This window comes from Bradysia coprophila, unplaced genomic scaffold (genome assembly GCF_014529535.1).
Source record: "Bradysia coprophila strain Holo2 unplaced genomic scaffold, BU_Bcop_v1 contig_324, whole genome shotgun sequence".
NCBI classification, from domain to species: domain Eukaryota; kingdom Metazoa; phylum Arthropoda; class Insecta; order Diptera; family Sciaridae; genus Bradysia; species Bradysia coprophila.
Genome location: NW_023503584.1, coordinates 887,866 through 901,809, shown reverse-complemented (window position 1 = coordinate 901,809; position 13,944 = coordinate 887,866). Strand labels below are relative to the sequence as shown.

At 37.5% G+C, this 13,944-nt stretch overlaps 4 protein-coding genes across 4 annotated transcripts; 3 read left to right on the top strand and 1 right to left on the bottom strand.

The window, feature by feature from the left end:
- Positions 1 to 709: 709 nt before the first annotated feature.
- Positions 710 to 2,145, top strand: LOC119079311 (uncharacterized protein C7orf26 homolog). Its single transcript, XM_037187106.1, has 4 exons — positions 710 to 872; positions 932 to 1,271; positions 1,336 to 1,446; positions 1,516 to 2,145. The coding sequence occupies exons 1-4, from the start codon at positions 830 to 832 to the stop codon at positions 2,105 to 2,107; spliced, it is 1,086 nt and encodes a 361-aa protein (XP_037043001.1). The 5' UTR covers positions 710 to 829; the 3' UTR covers positions 2,108 to 2,145.
- LOC119079315 (ribosomal RNA-processing protein 7 homolog A) lies at positions 2,132 to 3,170 on the bottom strand. The gene is made up of 2 exons (XM_037187109.1): positions 3,006 to 3,170; positions 2,132 to 2,943 (listed from the first exon to the last, which is right to left on the bottom strand). Exons 1-2 carry the CDS (start codon positions 3,031 to 3,033, stop codon positions 2,156 to 2,158), a joined length of 816 nt encoding a protein of 271 aa, XP_037043004.1. The 5' UTR covers positions 3,034 to 3,170; the 3' UTR covers positions 2,132 to 2,155.
- Positions 3,171 to 3,216: 46 nt separating this feature from the next.
- Positions 3,217 to 4,356, top strand: LOC119079314 (glutathione S-transferase omega-like 2). The gene is made up of 2 exons (XM_037187108.1): positions 3,217 to 3,357; positions 3,427 to 4,356. The coding sequence occupies exon 2, from the start codon at positions 3,446 to 3,448 to the stop codon at positions 4,349 to 4,351; it is 906 nt and encodes a 301-aa protein (XP_037043003.1). The 5' UTR covers positions 3,217 to 3,357; positions 3,427 to 3,445; the 3' UTR covers positions 4,352 to 4,356.
- A 2,575-nt stretch (positions 4,357 to 6,931) lies between these two features.
- LOC119079310 (phosphatidate cytidylyltransferase, photoreceptor-specific) lies at positions 6,932 to 13,115 on the top strand. Its single transcript, XM_037187105.1, has 9 exons — positions 6,932 to 7,318; positions 7,721 to 7,854; positions 7,935 to 8,031; positions 9,663 to 9,839; positions 9,905 to 10,097; positions 10,161 to 10,450; positions 10,517 to 10,648; positions 10,722 to 10,856; positions 12,952 to 13,115. The coding sequence occupies exons 1-9, from the start codon at positions 7,238 to 7,240 to the stop codon at positions 13,039 to 13,041; spliced, it is 1,329 nt and encodes a 442-aa protein (XP_037043000.1). The 5' UTR covers positions 6,932 to 7,237; the 3' UTR covers positions 13,042 to 13,115.
- The last annotated feature ends 829 nt before the right edge of the window (positions 13,116 to 13,944 follow it).

Here is a 13,944-nt window from a genome sequence, read left to right as displayed (position 1 = left end):
CTGACTGTTATTTAAGCAGGGCATTTGGAATAGGAAATGTTCAGCTGTTTGAACCTCTTCACATTGATTGCAATTTACAAGCGGGATACTGTAGTGTGCACGTAACTACGCCAAAAACACAATAGTTAGAACAACCAAGGTTCTGAAAGAACAGGTTAAGACACTTACGAAGGCGGGTGAAACACAAATCTTGACATGTATATTGTTTGAAAAGTCAACTTAAAAACATTTTTTTTTTGTTAATTTGAAATCGCCATATAAAATTTTCCAAGCCAAGTCGGCGCTACAGGAAAATTTTGATCACACCGCCTTCGTGATCAACTCGAAAGTGTCTTAACCTGTTCCTTCAGAACCTTGAGAACAGCGACTATAAATTGTTACTGATTAGAATTGTCACTTATTGAAATTCTGTTTTACAAAATAAGAAGGTATATCAGAGAAGTCAACGGGAGAGTAAACTGATAGTACATTACTTCCGTGCTACCAAATTTTTATTTTCACGAGAGGAGAGGTTATTGCCCGACCCAAAGGAAAGGTTCATATTCCCAAGACTGTAAACTTTGGGAAGGTCTCGCAGATACAGATACGCGGGGACACACACAAAGTTTGACATTTAAACATATTTAGCGATTAGCGTTAAGTGTTACCGTCTTTGCATTTTAGTGTCGAAAAATCTGACGTTACCTATTTTTTCGGCAACACTGCTACCTGACAAATGTTTAGTTTAAAAATGTTTGACAAGACTTTTGATTGGTAGACAGTTCGGCAGATCAACAAGGAAAGTAAACGAAAACAACAAACATTGCCATCAAATTGAGAAGAACAGGAAATGGATTACCCACACAGGGCACATGAAGCTCTATTGCGAATCGGTAAGTGAAGCATCACTTCGTCCAGCTTCCCATTAATTAAAGAAAACCAACATTTGCAGAAAGTCTAATATCAACGAAAAACCAGGACCATGTTCTCGATCTGATTTCGGAGTTCATCTTCTACGAGAAGAAATCGGATTCTCGCAAATATGGAAATACACACAAAAACCAGCAAACGTGCGGACTATCGCTGATCCAAGAATTTCAATTGGTTGTTGTCCTGTGCGAATTCTATGAACGTCCCGGTCAAGAGATGATCCGAAATGCGGTATTTCTATCACTGTTCGAAAGATCGAATGCTTACCGACTGAAAGTGTTGAGCAAATTGATTGGAACAGCAATTGCATCGTCTGTCGCTCCTATCCTAATGGCAGCTGGCACTTGGATTCAACAAGTCGGGTTCGTCAATAATCCGCATGTTTTACGCTAATTTGAGTTCTAATCCGAAAACAATTTGTTACAGACCAACCAACACATCATGCTTGGAATTGACCCAGAAGCTGATCGAAGATTTCATTGTTTTTTCCAACAAAGGTCCCGAACAATTGAAAAATCTACCGGCGATTTCACCAAGGTTCGTTCAGTTCTGACACATGTCACTTCAATGTCATTACTTCACGCCACGCCTGTATTATTTCCACAGATTTTCCATCAACTTCTTGGTATGCTGCACAGACCTATACCTAAACGACACAAAGTCACACCAATTAATGCCACCACCGCCACCAGCCCTATTAGAAATTTTTACAAATTGGATGCTGGACTATCCCACTTTGTGCACGGACGCTCAACCTCAATTGGCTTTACCTCAGGGTGCAATATCGATGCCAATCGTGAGTCCGCTTCCCGGATTGATTAGATGGTGCGTTTTGGCTCCGATTTCAAACGCCTCCACCGATGGATCTGCGTACAGTAAACTTCATCTGGCCATATTGAAGAGCCTTATGCAAGAGTCCAAATCCGTGAATGATCTGCCACCCGCGTCGGCAATCAATTCTGTTGCCTTGGGAGTGGTTATATTCGCTCTAAAGTTCAGAGCGACAGAAATCGGGAAAACGGGAGATATCGACACCGATGAAAAGATGCAGTTGAGCTTGGAACGTCTGGCTCAATGCATACAAATAGCATTGCAATCTCGATCGCTGACCGGTAATGTTTCACAGATGATATCAAAGCTGAAGACATTGCCGCAAAATAACCTTCTGAATATCGTGATTAAGTCTCAGGGTTTGTGACAGGAGAAAAATAAAATCAAAAAGAAAACTTAACGAAACCCGCGTCTTTTATTGCTTTAACGGTGCTAGTGGTTTGAATTTTCGCTCTTTCTTCATTTGCTCGACCTTTCTTTTGTCTGACTCGAACCTTTTCCTCATGCTAACAATGTGTCGCTGCTTCGATTCACGAATCTGGAAAGTGTAGAAATTCGCCAGCTCCTTCTTCGACTTCCTGGACGCAATTTTATCTTCAATTTTTGCAATGACCGACTCTTTCTGCTGGAATCCTGCATTTCGACCACTTTTCTTGACGACCGTCCAACCATCCTCGTCGACTTCCACACGTTTCTCGTCCTCCTTCTCCCTCATCTCGTCCACCTCAAACACATTCATGTACTTGTTCACCTCAGCCTCCAGGTCCTTTTCGATCACAATACCATTCGTGTACTCGCTCATCCATCTATCCAATCCAGTCACCAATATCGTCCGATCGTTCTCGTACAGCACAACTTCCTGCTCCTTTAATGCAGCTCGAAGCGATCGACTGGCCTTGAACACGAGCCAGGCACATTTGAATTTGTCGATCGGTTTCTTTGGATTGAAATACTTGCTGTCAGTGATACTATCGTCATCCATTGATGGCAGGTCATTCAAATCGCTGCCGAGGTACACCTCCTCAATTTCGCCAATGCGTTGGAACGCATGTTTCAGTTCGTTTTCCTGCACATATGGAGGTACGTTCAATATAAGAAGTGTTCGCTGTTCCGGAAGTTTAGTGTGGACGTTCTTTGAGGTGTATTCTTTGATGAATATTTGATGACAAGTAGGTCTATCGCTCCGGTGTTTCAGATTTACCACTAAAGAATGAAGTGTGGATTAGCGGATATTCGGTCGAAATAGCAATGATTGAAGTATTTACCAGTGAATCCATTAGCTTTGTGTGACATTGTTGATTAAGCAGATCAAATTTACGTTTTCTTCAATAAGACGATCTCTACTTGGTCGAATCTTCGCAAACCGCAAAATAACAAATCAGAACGCACATTGTTTCAGAGCTGTCAAAATTTGTGACATTTGACTCAGTGTCATTAACTATCGGTGTTGACAGAGTTTAAACGTGTGGTTCAATGTTTGGGACATCGTAACTAGTAGAAACGACTTTCTTATCTCTGTACTTTTTCGGAATTCATCCACTTTTTATCAGTTCATTATCTTTCGCCTCTGATATTTCACTTAAATTGCATTGTCTGGAAACCGCTGCAAGGTAACGGGTATTACGAACTAGATAGCCCTTATCGCTGGTAAAATTTGCTCAAAACTTCATATCATTCTCGTCTAAGTATTAAACCGAACCAAAATATGGGTGTAGCTGATGATGTTATAAACAGTGGAGAATTTGTCAGAAAAGATGCCCAATTCCGGAATACTATCTCTAAAAATGGTAAATTTCCACCTGAAGCTGACCGCTATCACTTGTACATAAGCTTAGCCTGTCCATGGGCTCATCGAACATTAATCGTACGGAAGTTAAAAGGTTTGGAAGATGTGATTGGCCTGTCAGTAGTTCACTACTTAATGCTTGATAATGGCTGGGAATTCAAGGATGAATCCGAGGATCCAGCTTGCATTCCTGATACTGTAAACCAATTCAGGTATGTCAAGGAATTATATTTTCAAAGTGATCCCGAGTATTCGGGACGATTCACGGTGCCTATTTTGTACGATACAAAAACTAAACAAATTGTGAACAATGAAAGTTCCGAGATCATTCGAATTTTCAATGCTGAATTCAATGAGTTTGCGAAACATCCAGGGCTAGATCTGTACCCTGAGAGATTAAGAAAAGAAATCGATGAGTTGAACGATTTCATTTATTTTGGCTTCAACAACGGAGTCTACAAAGCTGGATTTGCTCTGACGCAAGACGCTCACGAAACGAACTCTAAACTTGTGTATGAAACTTTGATCAAATTGGAAGAAATTTTGGCCAAAGGTCCTTTTGTTTTGGGTGAAACATTCACTGAAACGGACATACGTCTTTTCACTTCGGCCATTCGTCAAGATCCGGTTTATTTTGGGCATTTTAAATGTAATCTGGTAGCAGTTAAAGATTTGCCGAATCTATCGAAGTGGCTGAAAATGATTTATGAAAAGGATGGGATCGGCGATACTGTGGATATGGGTCACATCAAAAAGCATTACTACATGTCCCATCGTCATATTAATCCTACTGCGATTGTTCCAATGTATAACGGTCCTTTTTAAGACAATGAATGTTAAAGTTTTTTTAGAATAAGTTTCAGTCGTGCCAACACATAAACGTTTCCACACAGTTACAAATTAGTATACGTGACGTGACGGACGTGACGCATGAAATTGTCAGTACTGTAAACTTTGAGGAGGTCACGCAGATACTGATACGCGGGTGACACACCTGGAGTTGACGATAAAATGGCGGATTTCATACAAAAACTCACCTCCAGTGATGATTTTTTTACATGCGAAATCCAAAGTATATAAACATACTGAACGTAATGCAAATACACGAAAACTCACGGAATTTGGGTCAATATAATTTGTACAATGTTGTTTTACAATCTTGTATGCCCAACAACACATTTTTGCCAACATTAAAACGCCAAACGTCACGCAAGCAATATAACAAGTCTAAAATTCACTCGAAACTTGGGTTCCGTAAAATTTGTGATCCGCTGAGCATTTGCATTACCTTCAGTACTTTGGCAAAATCATCAGAAGTGGTGTGTTCTCTTCTCGCATATCTAATAACGCAGCGATCTGCCTAACCTCCCCAAAATCTACAGCCTTGAAAAATGTGACGTTGCGTGTAATATAGAAAATGCAAATTTTATCAGATTAGTTAGGTGTGCTTCACTCAATAAAACATGATATACAGAGAAATGATACGTTGGTACGCCTGTGGCAAGATAGAAGGAACATATGAATGACAGCTAGAGAATAGAACCAATTTTGTAGGCTCGGTAGGCTCTATCATGCTCTCCCATTCACGCCGTAAGTGTGTCTAAAATTTGAATTTTAAGTGAACGATTCGATGAAAAAGTGAACCGAAAAGTACATTTCAACGCTTCATTGTATGAAAATGACGCTGCGTTAGAAAGACCTCCGCACTTTCCCTTTTGAATTTCGACCGCACTTACGGCGTGAATTGGTGCCAGTCATTCGCATGCGTCTATCTCGCCACAGGCGTTATCAACTTATCATTTCTCCGATGATTTTAGGATAAGACCCATACATTATAAAGTAATTCTTTTTGTCACAATTAATTACAGTAAATAAATCATCCAATTTGTCAAAAGGTAGTTGATTTTGTAAGGAAATTTAATAGAGTTACACTCGAGAGGTGGCATGGTAGCGCTGTCGATCAAAGGAAACCACAAAAATATATGGGAAACCAGACATGTTCAAATAATGACAGCGCCACCATCGCACCTCTTGAGTGTAACTCTATGGGACATTTTTAATGTCATTGGCTTTTCATGTATTCCACAGAATTTTCGTTAGATTGTTAGGCATCATAGCTTCTATCGTTGTAATTAGGTAAGCTATTAGGTAAGTCAAATCGATCACAACGAAGGAAGGTGTAACTGTAAGACGAATGCTCATTTTCCAAACGGTCGGTGAGAGAGATACCGGAGAAATGACAGCAGGTGGCCAGAGAGATGCTAATAGGACGACTAAGTGACTGGGTCGTTACGACGGATAGAGTGAATATGTCGAATGATTTGAATTTGGTAGAGAGAAAATGTATTGATTCACTCTAAAAAACCAGCTATCGACATTGCCTCTATCCGTCGAAACGACGTCCCAGTCGTCATACTACAATCTCTCTGCAGGTGGCGCTTCACTGACTTATTGATGTCAACAATGTCAAAGTGTCACAATCATAATGTCATTTGACATTTGACATTGTTAGAGAAGAAGGAGTCATTCGTGTTATTTAAGAGAAACATATTGTTGGTGAATAAAAGATGAGAATTTGCAGACATAATTGAATTTGTTTTGTTCAAGATGTCAAACCGCATCGTTACATACGTGAATCATTTAGCTTAATAAGGGAGGGACTTATCGATTTTATTCGCGATTTCTTGTCAAATATCAATAGAAATACGAAAAATAAGAAACTCGTACATCGGGCATCCTCAAAATATTGTCTCATTTAAAAGATTTTACAAAAAGAAAATCTATGAAAATAGCACTTCCCACTCAATTTCACACCCAAATCACATCCACCTTGAACTTAGTCAAATATGGTTTAACGAAGAAAATCATCGTAAAAGTCGTTCATCGGAACATGATTATAGTTTTTCAAACGTCAAATCGCCAACACAAAAATGTAGTGTTTGTTGTGAAAATGTCATAATTTCGGTGATTTCGGTGTGATTTAATTCAGATTTTGTGAGGAAATGTGCTTCTTGTGTTGTTTTTAACAGTTCACTTATCGGTTGACTTAAAATATTCGTCGAAGCAACCAAAATTATGAAAAAAAAATTATGACCAATCATGTAAACAAACAACAATATTGTCGTTTGGTGGGACGTGAGTTGCAGAAGAGATGACCCAGTAGAAATAAAATGACGGCGGTAATCTTAAAAATTACGTTTTAGCGGAAACGTTTTGCTTTAAATGTGTATCCGTTTCCGGTAAAATAAATTAGTGCGAAAGCAACTACTTTTCATGAGCTTTATAATAACACCTTTAGTTAGGGGTGGGTCACATCCCTTATTCTCTTAGTCTCAAAAAAGTAAATCAGCAAAAACAAAAATGCATGGCCACCGAGTAGAAGACGGCTGAGCCATTTCTCATAATCCAATTTGCGCTTGTGTCAGTTGTTTCGATGAAATAATAAAATAATCTTTTTATATTGCCATTGCATGATTTTCGTATTTTCATTCTGAATTAAAAAAAACACAAATTAGCAATTGTAAAGAGGCTATAATTTAGTGACACTGCAACATACCAGTTGCAAATAAACGGCGGAAAATCGTTTCATCATTGTGAAATAATTTCGAAAAAAGTAACTGAGAAGACAATTCCTGTAAGTGGAAAAACAGTGTGTGAGTGTGAACAGAGTTTTGTAAACATTTCTGTGTAAGAACTTAGAGTGCCGTTGATATGGCTGATATACGACGCAGAAAAGGTGAAGATGATGATGAAAAACAACAGAAAAATTCCGGCGGAGATACATCGGATCATGTAAGGCACAGAAATTATTCGTTTTGGTCTTTACGTTCATTCATTGATAACGAACCACAGACAAACTTTTTTTTGTGGTAATAAATTTTGGTTTTTATACTTCATTATCATAACCTGCCGGAGGCTCAATGACCTTTAAAATTCAAGTCGTACCACATCTAAATTTTTTTGGTTACTCGAACGTATTCTAATAAGTGATAATTGTGTGTACACAAACAGATAAACTGAAATTTAATTCTATTTTCGTCTCGAATCTATTTCGATTTCCGATTTTTTTTAGTTATTGTAAATGCATGCTATGTACGGTGTGTATAAAACCGTACAAAACGAACATCATCAGATATTTTCGTATACACGAAATCGATTTTTCATAATTTTTCTATTTACCATTCGCCGGAACAGTTTGATTCGCAAGAGGAAGAGGACGAACGAATACTCGACGAAAAATATGTAGAGAATCTGGCAAAAACATTGCCGCAAGGTACTGACAAAACCCCAGAAGTATTGACCGATGCACTCAAGGGGCTTCCGGACAAGTATGTATTATACCTCTAAGTACCCACACAGTTGATATTGTTGAATCGATATTGTAAACGGGTTTCTCTTTATCGTTCAGATGGAAAAACTACATAATTCGTGGCATTTTTACATTTATCATGATATCGGGCTTCTGCTTGATCATCTACGGCGGACCATTGGCATTGATGATTACGGTGAGTTCAATAGCAAGAGATTTTTGTGTTGCGTTGAGTATGATTTGCATGTCTTTCGGCCACTTGTTTGAATATTAGACTTTGATTACCTGCAACATGATCCAAAAAGGAATGATAATAAAAGGGTTCACCGGATATGAAAGTTTTGAACACTGCAAGGACAATATTTTACGAGGAAATAAATGGCGCGTTAATTTTCAAAAATCAAATTCTCAAAAGTCGAGCCACCGACCGTTAGCGGTCACATAAATGTATATCATACGCTGACAGACAAAGCATGATAAAGAATGATAAGCCTTCCAATGATAAGGTTGTTGAACCTATAACTTATTGGCCATAGTCGAAATTTATCTCACCTTTCGATACTTGTATCATGCGACATGATGACACGGTATCTATAACACGACGTGGTTCTTCTGATGTGCGCTATGACGCATTCCTAAAGTGTGTTGTCTATCTTAGTCATGGTCATTTAAGATTCAAGCAAGCTATAAGAAAGTAGCGGTAGTGTAAATTACTCGAGACAATATCGATTGATCGTTGAATCGTCACCCATGAGGTGGTAAAAGTCGTTGAGATCCCCAACTTTTTAAAGATTTTTTTTCAACTTAGATTTGTTAGAAGCTTCAAGGTCTTCCATAATCTGATGAAATTCTCTCAGGCAAAAAGATTGCTTTTACACGACCCATCACAGTCTTCCCTCCTGAGAAGCCATACAAACAATTCGCGAAATTTTGTGTCAAGCAGAATTCTTGTCGTTGAATTTTTCTGTGATACTTTGGCTACGGTAGCCCGAGTCTCTTGACTGTGTACTGCCGCTATTCGAAATTCAAAATTCAGTTGACGACTGCTTCAGTTTACATTAAGCAGATCCGGACTGGCTATATGGGACAAGCCTATCTATTGAACCTCCTATCTCACATCACAAAACTTTTAGGCTTTTCGACTATGTTGCGCCTTTAAGTAAGATTTTGCGCCCAAAGACTAAATATCCGATGCATTCTTTGGTAGCCAGTTCGGCACTGGCGTTAAGTTAGGCATATTCACAGAACAATGTCATCAATCAATGATAAAATTGGTAAATAATCGGTACAATATCAATGTTTTATCGATAATCGATAAAGATCGACTGATTATCGAATAAAACTTAGATTTGTTAGAAGCTTCAAGGTCTTCCATAATCTTATGAAATTCTCTCAGGCAAAAAGTTTGCTTTTAGACTCTTCACAGTCTACACTATATACATACAACCAATTCGCGAAATTTTGCGTCAATCAGAATTTTCTTTGCTGAATTTTTCAGTGATACTTTGGCTATGATAGTCCAAGTATCCTCTGACTGTGTACTGCCGCTATTTGAAATTGAAAATTCCGTTATTGGCACCTCTTTTACAAAATCTGTATGCTTTTCGACTAAGTTGCCTTTACAGTAAGATTTTCGCCCGTAGACTAAATTGTCTGCGTGCTTTGGTAGCCAGTCCGGCACTGGCATTAAATATAACAATAGACGTACGTCTACGCCGTTTCTGCTTTGCATCATTGCTCGAAATTCAAAATGAAAGAATACTTGCAGGTGGTGGCAGCTGACAATTTGTTGAAACTCTAGTGAAACTAATCCATTTCAATCCTCAGACTCTCCTGGTTCAAGTTAAATGCTTCGAAGAAATCATTTCAATTGGCTATCAAGTATACCGGATTCATGGTCTACCATGGTTCCGCAGCCTGTCATGGTATTTCCTAGTCACATCCAACTATTTCTTCTATGGCGAGAATCTAGTCGACTATTTCGGGGTGGTCATCAATCGAGTGGTAAATCTCTATAAAATAATTCAGTTCATTGTCGGTGCTTTAATCGAAACGATTGACGTACGCAGGAATATCTTCGATTTTTGGTATCGTATCATCGCTTCCTGTCCTTTACTCTGTACTGCATCGGATTCGTTTGGTTTGTTCTATCGCTGGTGAAACGATATTACATGAAGCAGTTCAGTTTGTTTGCGTGGACGCATGTGGCATTGTTGATTGTTGTCACACAGAGCTACTTAATCATTCAGAATATCTTTGAAGGTAAAACAAACTTCGGCTTGCCATGTAATGGAACGCTCATTCTAATCCAATTTGCTTTCGCAGGATTAATCTGGTTTATCGTTCCTGTGTCGATGATCGTTTGCAACGATGTGATGGCGTATATGTTCGGATTTTTCTTCGGTCGAACGCCATTGATCAAATTGAGTCCCAAGAAAACTTGGGAGGGATTCGTCGGCGGTGGCTTTGCGACAGTCGCATTCGGTGTTATATTCTCGTATTTTCTCTGTCAGTATCAGTTCTTTGTGTGTCCAATCGAATATAATGAGGCGGCCGGCAAAATGGCAATGGAATGTGAACCGAGCTACCTATTCAGACCACAGGAATATACAATTGTAAGAGTCGTATCTCGCCCGTGTCCTCTCTCATCTGTTTAACGTTGCATTTTTCCCGTTTTCCAGCTCTACTTAAACAAAACATTTACGATTTATCCATTCTTACTGCATTCCCTATCAATGAGCATTTTCAGTTCAGTTATTGGACCGTTCGGAGGATTCTTTGCATCCGGTTTTAAGCGGGCTTTTAAAATCAAGGTGAGCCAACCGTCAATTTTCCACAGAATTGTTAAGCGCAAATATGAACGCGAAAAAATAAAAACTTTTGTAGGACTTCGGTGACATGATACCCGGTCATGGTGGCATTATGGACAGATTCGATTGTCAGTTTTTGATGGCAACGTTTGTTAACGTTTATATATCGAGTTTTATTCGTACCGCATCACCAGCAAAATTATTGACACAGGTGAGTTATGCATACCTTTAATGAAATAGGTCGTTATATTAGACGTGGTGGGTGTGGTGTGCACAGACACACATTTACTATGCAAACACATATGCTGTGCAGTGAACTTTTTATTGTTTCAATTTAGTTGTTGGAATAAATATCTTCGTGTCTATGGTTGCGATAGTAGTAACGGTGTACAGTTCCGTCGTAGACTAAAGGGTAAATTGAGCATTTGTAATGGGCGAATCAATTAAAATTTCTCGGTGTAAGGAAAGGAGAAATGTCAAAGCAAGGCTTTTCGTCAGAATTTGTTTGGGATACCAAAGAACATTTGGTTCGAATGGCGCTGCAATACTAATTGCCAACAATCTGATGAAAACACATTCAACGTGTGTCTCCATCATTTAATGAGGAAACCTTTTTTATCGTTCGATACCAAATCTTTTATGTCTCTGTGATGACTAGCCGTTCCTGTCTTGAAATGAGTGACTTGTGTTTCACAAAACAAACGAATTTGTGTTGAGCACCAACTCGGTTTTCTTACTAGTAACTTAAAGGAAGCAATAGATTCTTGATAACGGGTTTGCCGTTTCTGAATGGTTAACGTCAGCCTGATGCTGTGTTCAAATCGACTTTGACCGGACCTTCGTTCGTTGAAATAGTCTCGTTTTCCGTGTGAATTGAGGCAAAATTGATAATGAGTCGTCTCAAGGTTCGCATGTTCAACCAGGCCAGGACTGGCCATATGATGTTCCTTGGAAAATCGTAGGTGCGCCTTTAGTAAGTTTATTGAATTTGCTATATTGTCGCCTTTTGGTAGCCAGTCCGGCCCTGGTTCAACAAAGAATTCGATTTTGCGTTAGGCTGTCCCTATACTACGTAACATGTTTTGAGTGTTGTTATCACATTTAAAACATGATTTACTTGAAAAGAAGTCCCCTATGCGGTTCTTACTGTTCCAAAATGTTGGTCCACAGACTAACCACGCTTCGCACAGTAACATTAAATTATCGATTCGTATGTTAGATCTGGCTTTGGACATAACAATGAAGGATATTACTGAGAGGAAAAAGCCCTAGAATCATTAAGTCTAATGAATGGTTCATGTTCATTATCCTGGTTTTCACTAAAATGTTTTTTCTAGCTCCTTGTGCCAACTTCTTCTATAATAGTTCTCAATTGTTCAATGGTCATGGGTCCAAAGACATTAAAAAATCTTAAAAGCGGTTCAAATCGTTAAATGTATAAAGTAACCCCTCCAGAGGGCAATTGCCTTCATCTTTTCGTCCTCATAAATACGGTTCAACTGCCAACAATTTTGTAGTTCTCCTGCAATTCTTGTAATTCTTAGCATGAGCATGGAACTGTTCGCAATTTTTTTTGAGAATTCTTAAGGATTTTTTAATTATATTTAAGAAATTTTGGGAATTTTAACCTGTTGTACACGGCAAATGACCAGTATTATTATCGGGTCTATTACTTCCAAAGTATCTTTAATCTGTTGATTTCAAATCTTGTACTTCATTTTTTTAACACTAATTCTACTATATAAAGGACCATATTTCCAGGGCCTATTTTAAGGGAATTAATTCCCTAAAATTCCTCAAATTACCGGAAATAATTTTTTTTACTTATTTACTTCGAAGGCAATTTTTTGATTTCTTAGATGTTTTCGTCCGTGTGTAAGCCAGTCAAACGTTTTTTAATGATCATTCTTAAGATTCACAAACAAATAAAAAAATTTAATTTTCGGAAATTTTGAGGAATTTTAATTCCCAAAAATAGGCACTGCATATTACCCAAATCTTGTCATTATTTTTGTTGTCGTTATCGATAACAGTTGAATAGCCGTATGTGACAGGCTAAGAATGTTTTAAACAATTTTGAGAAATAATTCTTGAAAATTCGGACAAATCTCAAATTCCTGAAAATTTTGTAAGATTTCTTTTAGATTTGGTAAGAATTTAAGAATAGAATTTTCCTTGGAATGGAAAGTTGTTCGATTTTACGATTTTGCTATTTCCTAACGAATGAAGAAACTAGGATTTTTGTGGAAATATCAACACAATGCACTCCACACTAAATAATTATAATTTTTTGTTCCCACATTCAGGTGTACAGTCTGAAGCCAGAGCAACAGTTGCAATTTTTCAACAGTCTAAAGGATCATCTAGAAAACCGAAACATTTTAGACTTAAATTAAATTTGTGAATCGTGATTCCATATATTGATTAAAATACGGGGAATCATTATTTATTTGAAGCCAGTTCTTATATAAAAAAAATATTCAACAAAAATGTTAATCGATTGAATCTACTTTATGTAATACATAATGTGTCAATGCGGGGTTCATGGATGACTTTCGAAATTGAAAAGTAAGAGAAAAAAAAATATTTTTTTTTGTTTGATGGAAATTAGCCGAAGGTTAAAAATTTTTTATGTTTTGTCTTTAAATTAATTTATGTGACCTGAAAATTAATCGTAATTTTTTGTTAAAAAATTTGTGAACTAAAGTCTTTGTTTAATTTAAAAGAAATTTTATTTATAAATTATCGTGCCGCAGTTTTGTGGGGTACTGAGGCATTAAATGTTACAGTTAAAGTGTCTACCTTGAATTATTATATACAAAATGTTTGGGTTTTTTTTTTTTTTTGTTTTCTGTGTATATCCAGACTTTAGACAGGGACTATTTTTGAGAAAACCTTTGAAAAATTTCGTAAATTTATCAAAATTAAAAAAAAATATAAATTTCTCAAAATAGTTCCTGCTTTATGTTTTATCAACGCGTCATACTTGCCATAGATTTATATATTATTTTCAATCATTTATCGATACGGTCAAATGGTTCCTTTTCGAAAATACCATTAATTCGGACATCCAGAATCGAGTTTTCCAATTTTTTTTTGCTCTGCCATTCAATTGTAAATAATTTGTTGCAAACTTGAAATTCTAATTGACTCAACTATTCCTTTATCAAGTCAATTTTAATTGAAACTTAAACGGAACGGTATAGCCACAAAATAAAACGAATAATCAAAACACATTTCGAATGAAAATGCAAAATGTTAATTAAAACATTGTGAACCAATCGAACCAATTTTATGCA

Coding starts and splice junctions, on each gene's coding strand:
- LOC119079311 (XM_037187106.1), top strand. CDS start 830: ATGGATTACCCACACAGGGCACATGAAGCTCTATTGCGAATCG. Junction 873..931: donor TGAAGCTCTATTGCGAATCG/GTAAGTGAAGCA, acceptor CAACATTTGCAG/AAAGTCTAATATCAACGAAA. Junction 1,272..1,335: donor ACTTGGATTCAACAAGTCGG/GTTCGTCAATAA, acceptor AATTTGTTACAG/ACCAACCAACACATCATGCT.
- LOC119079315 (XM_037187109.1), bottom strand. CDS start 3,033: ATGTCACACAAAGCTAATGGATTCACTG. Junction 2,944..3,005: donor CAAAGCTAATGGATTCACTG/GTAAATACTTCA, acceptor TTCATTCTTTAG/TGGTAAATCTGAAACACCGG.
- LOC119079314 (XM_037187108.1), top strand. CDS start 3,446: ATGGGTGTAGCTGATGATGTTATAAACAGTGGAGAATTTGTCAGAAAA.
- LOC119079310 (XM_037187105.1), top strand. CDS start 7,238: ATGGCTGATATACGACGCAGAAAAGGTGAAGATGATGATGAAAAACAA. Junction 7,855..7,934: donor CTCAAGGGGCTTCCGGACAA/GTATGTATTATA, acceptor TTTATCGTTCAG/ATGGAAAAACTACATAATTC. Junction 10,649..10,721: donor AGCGGGCTTTTAAAATCAAG/GTGAGCCAACCG, acceptor AAACTTTTGTAG/GACTTCGGTGACATGATACC.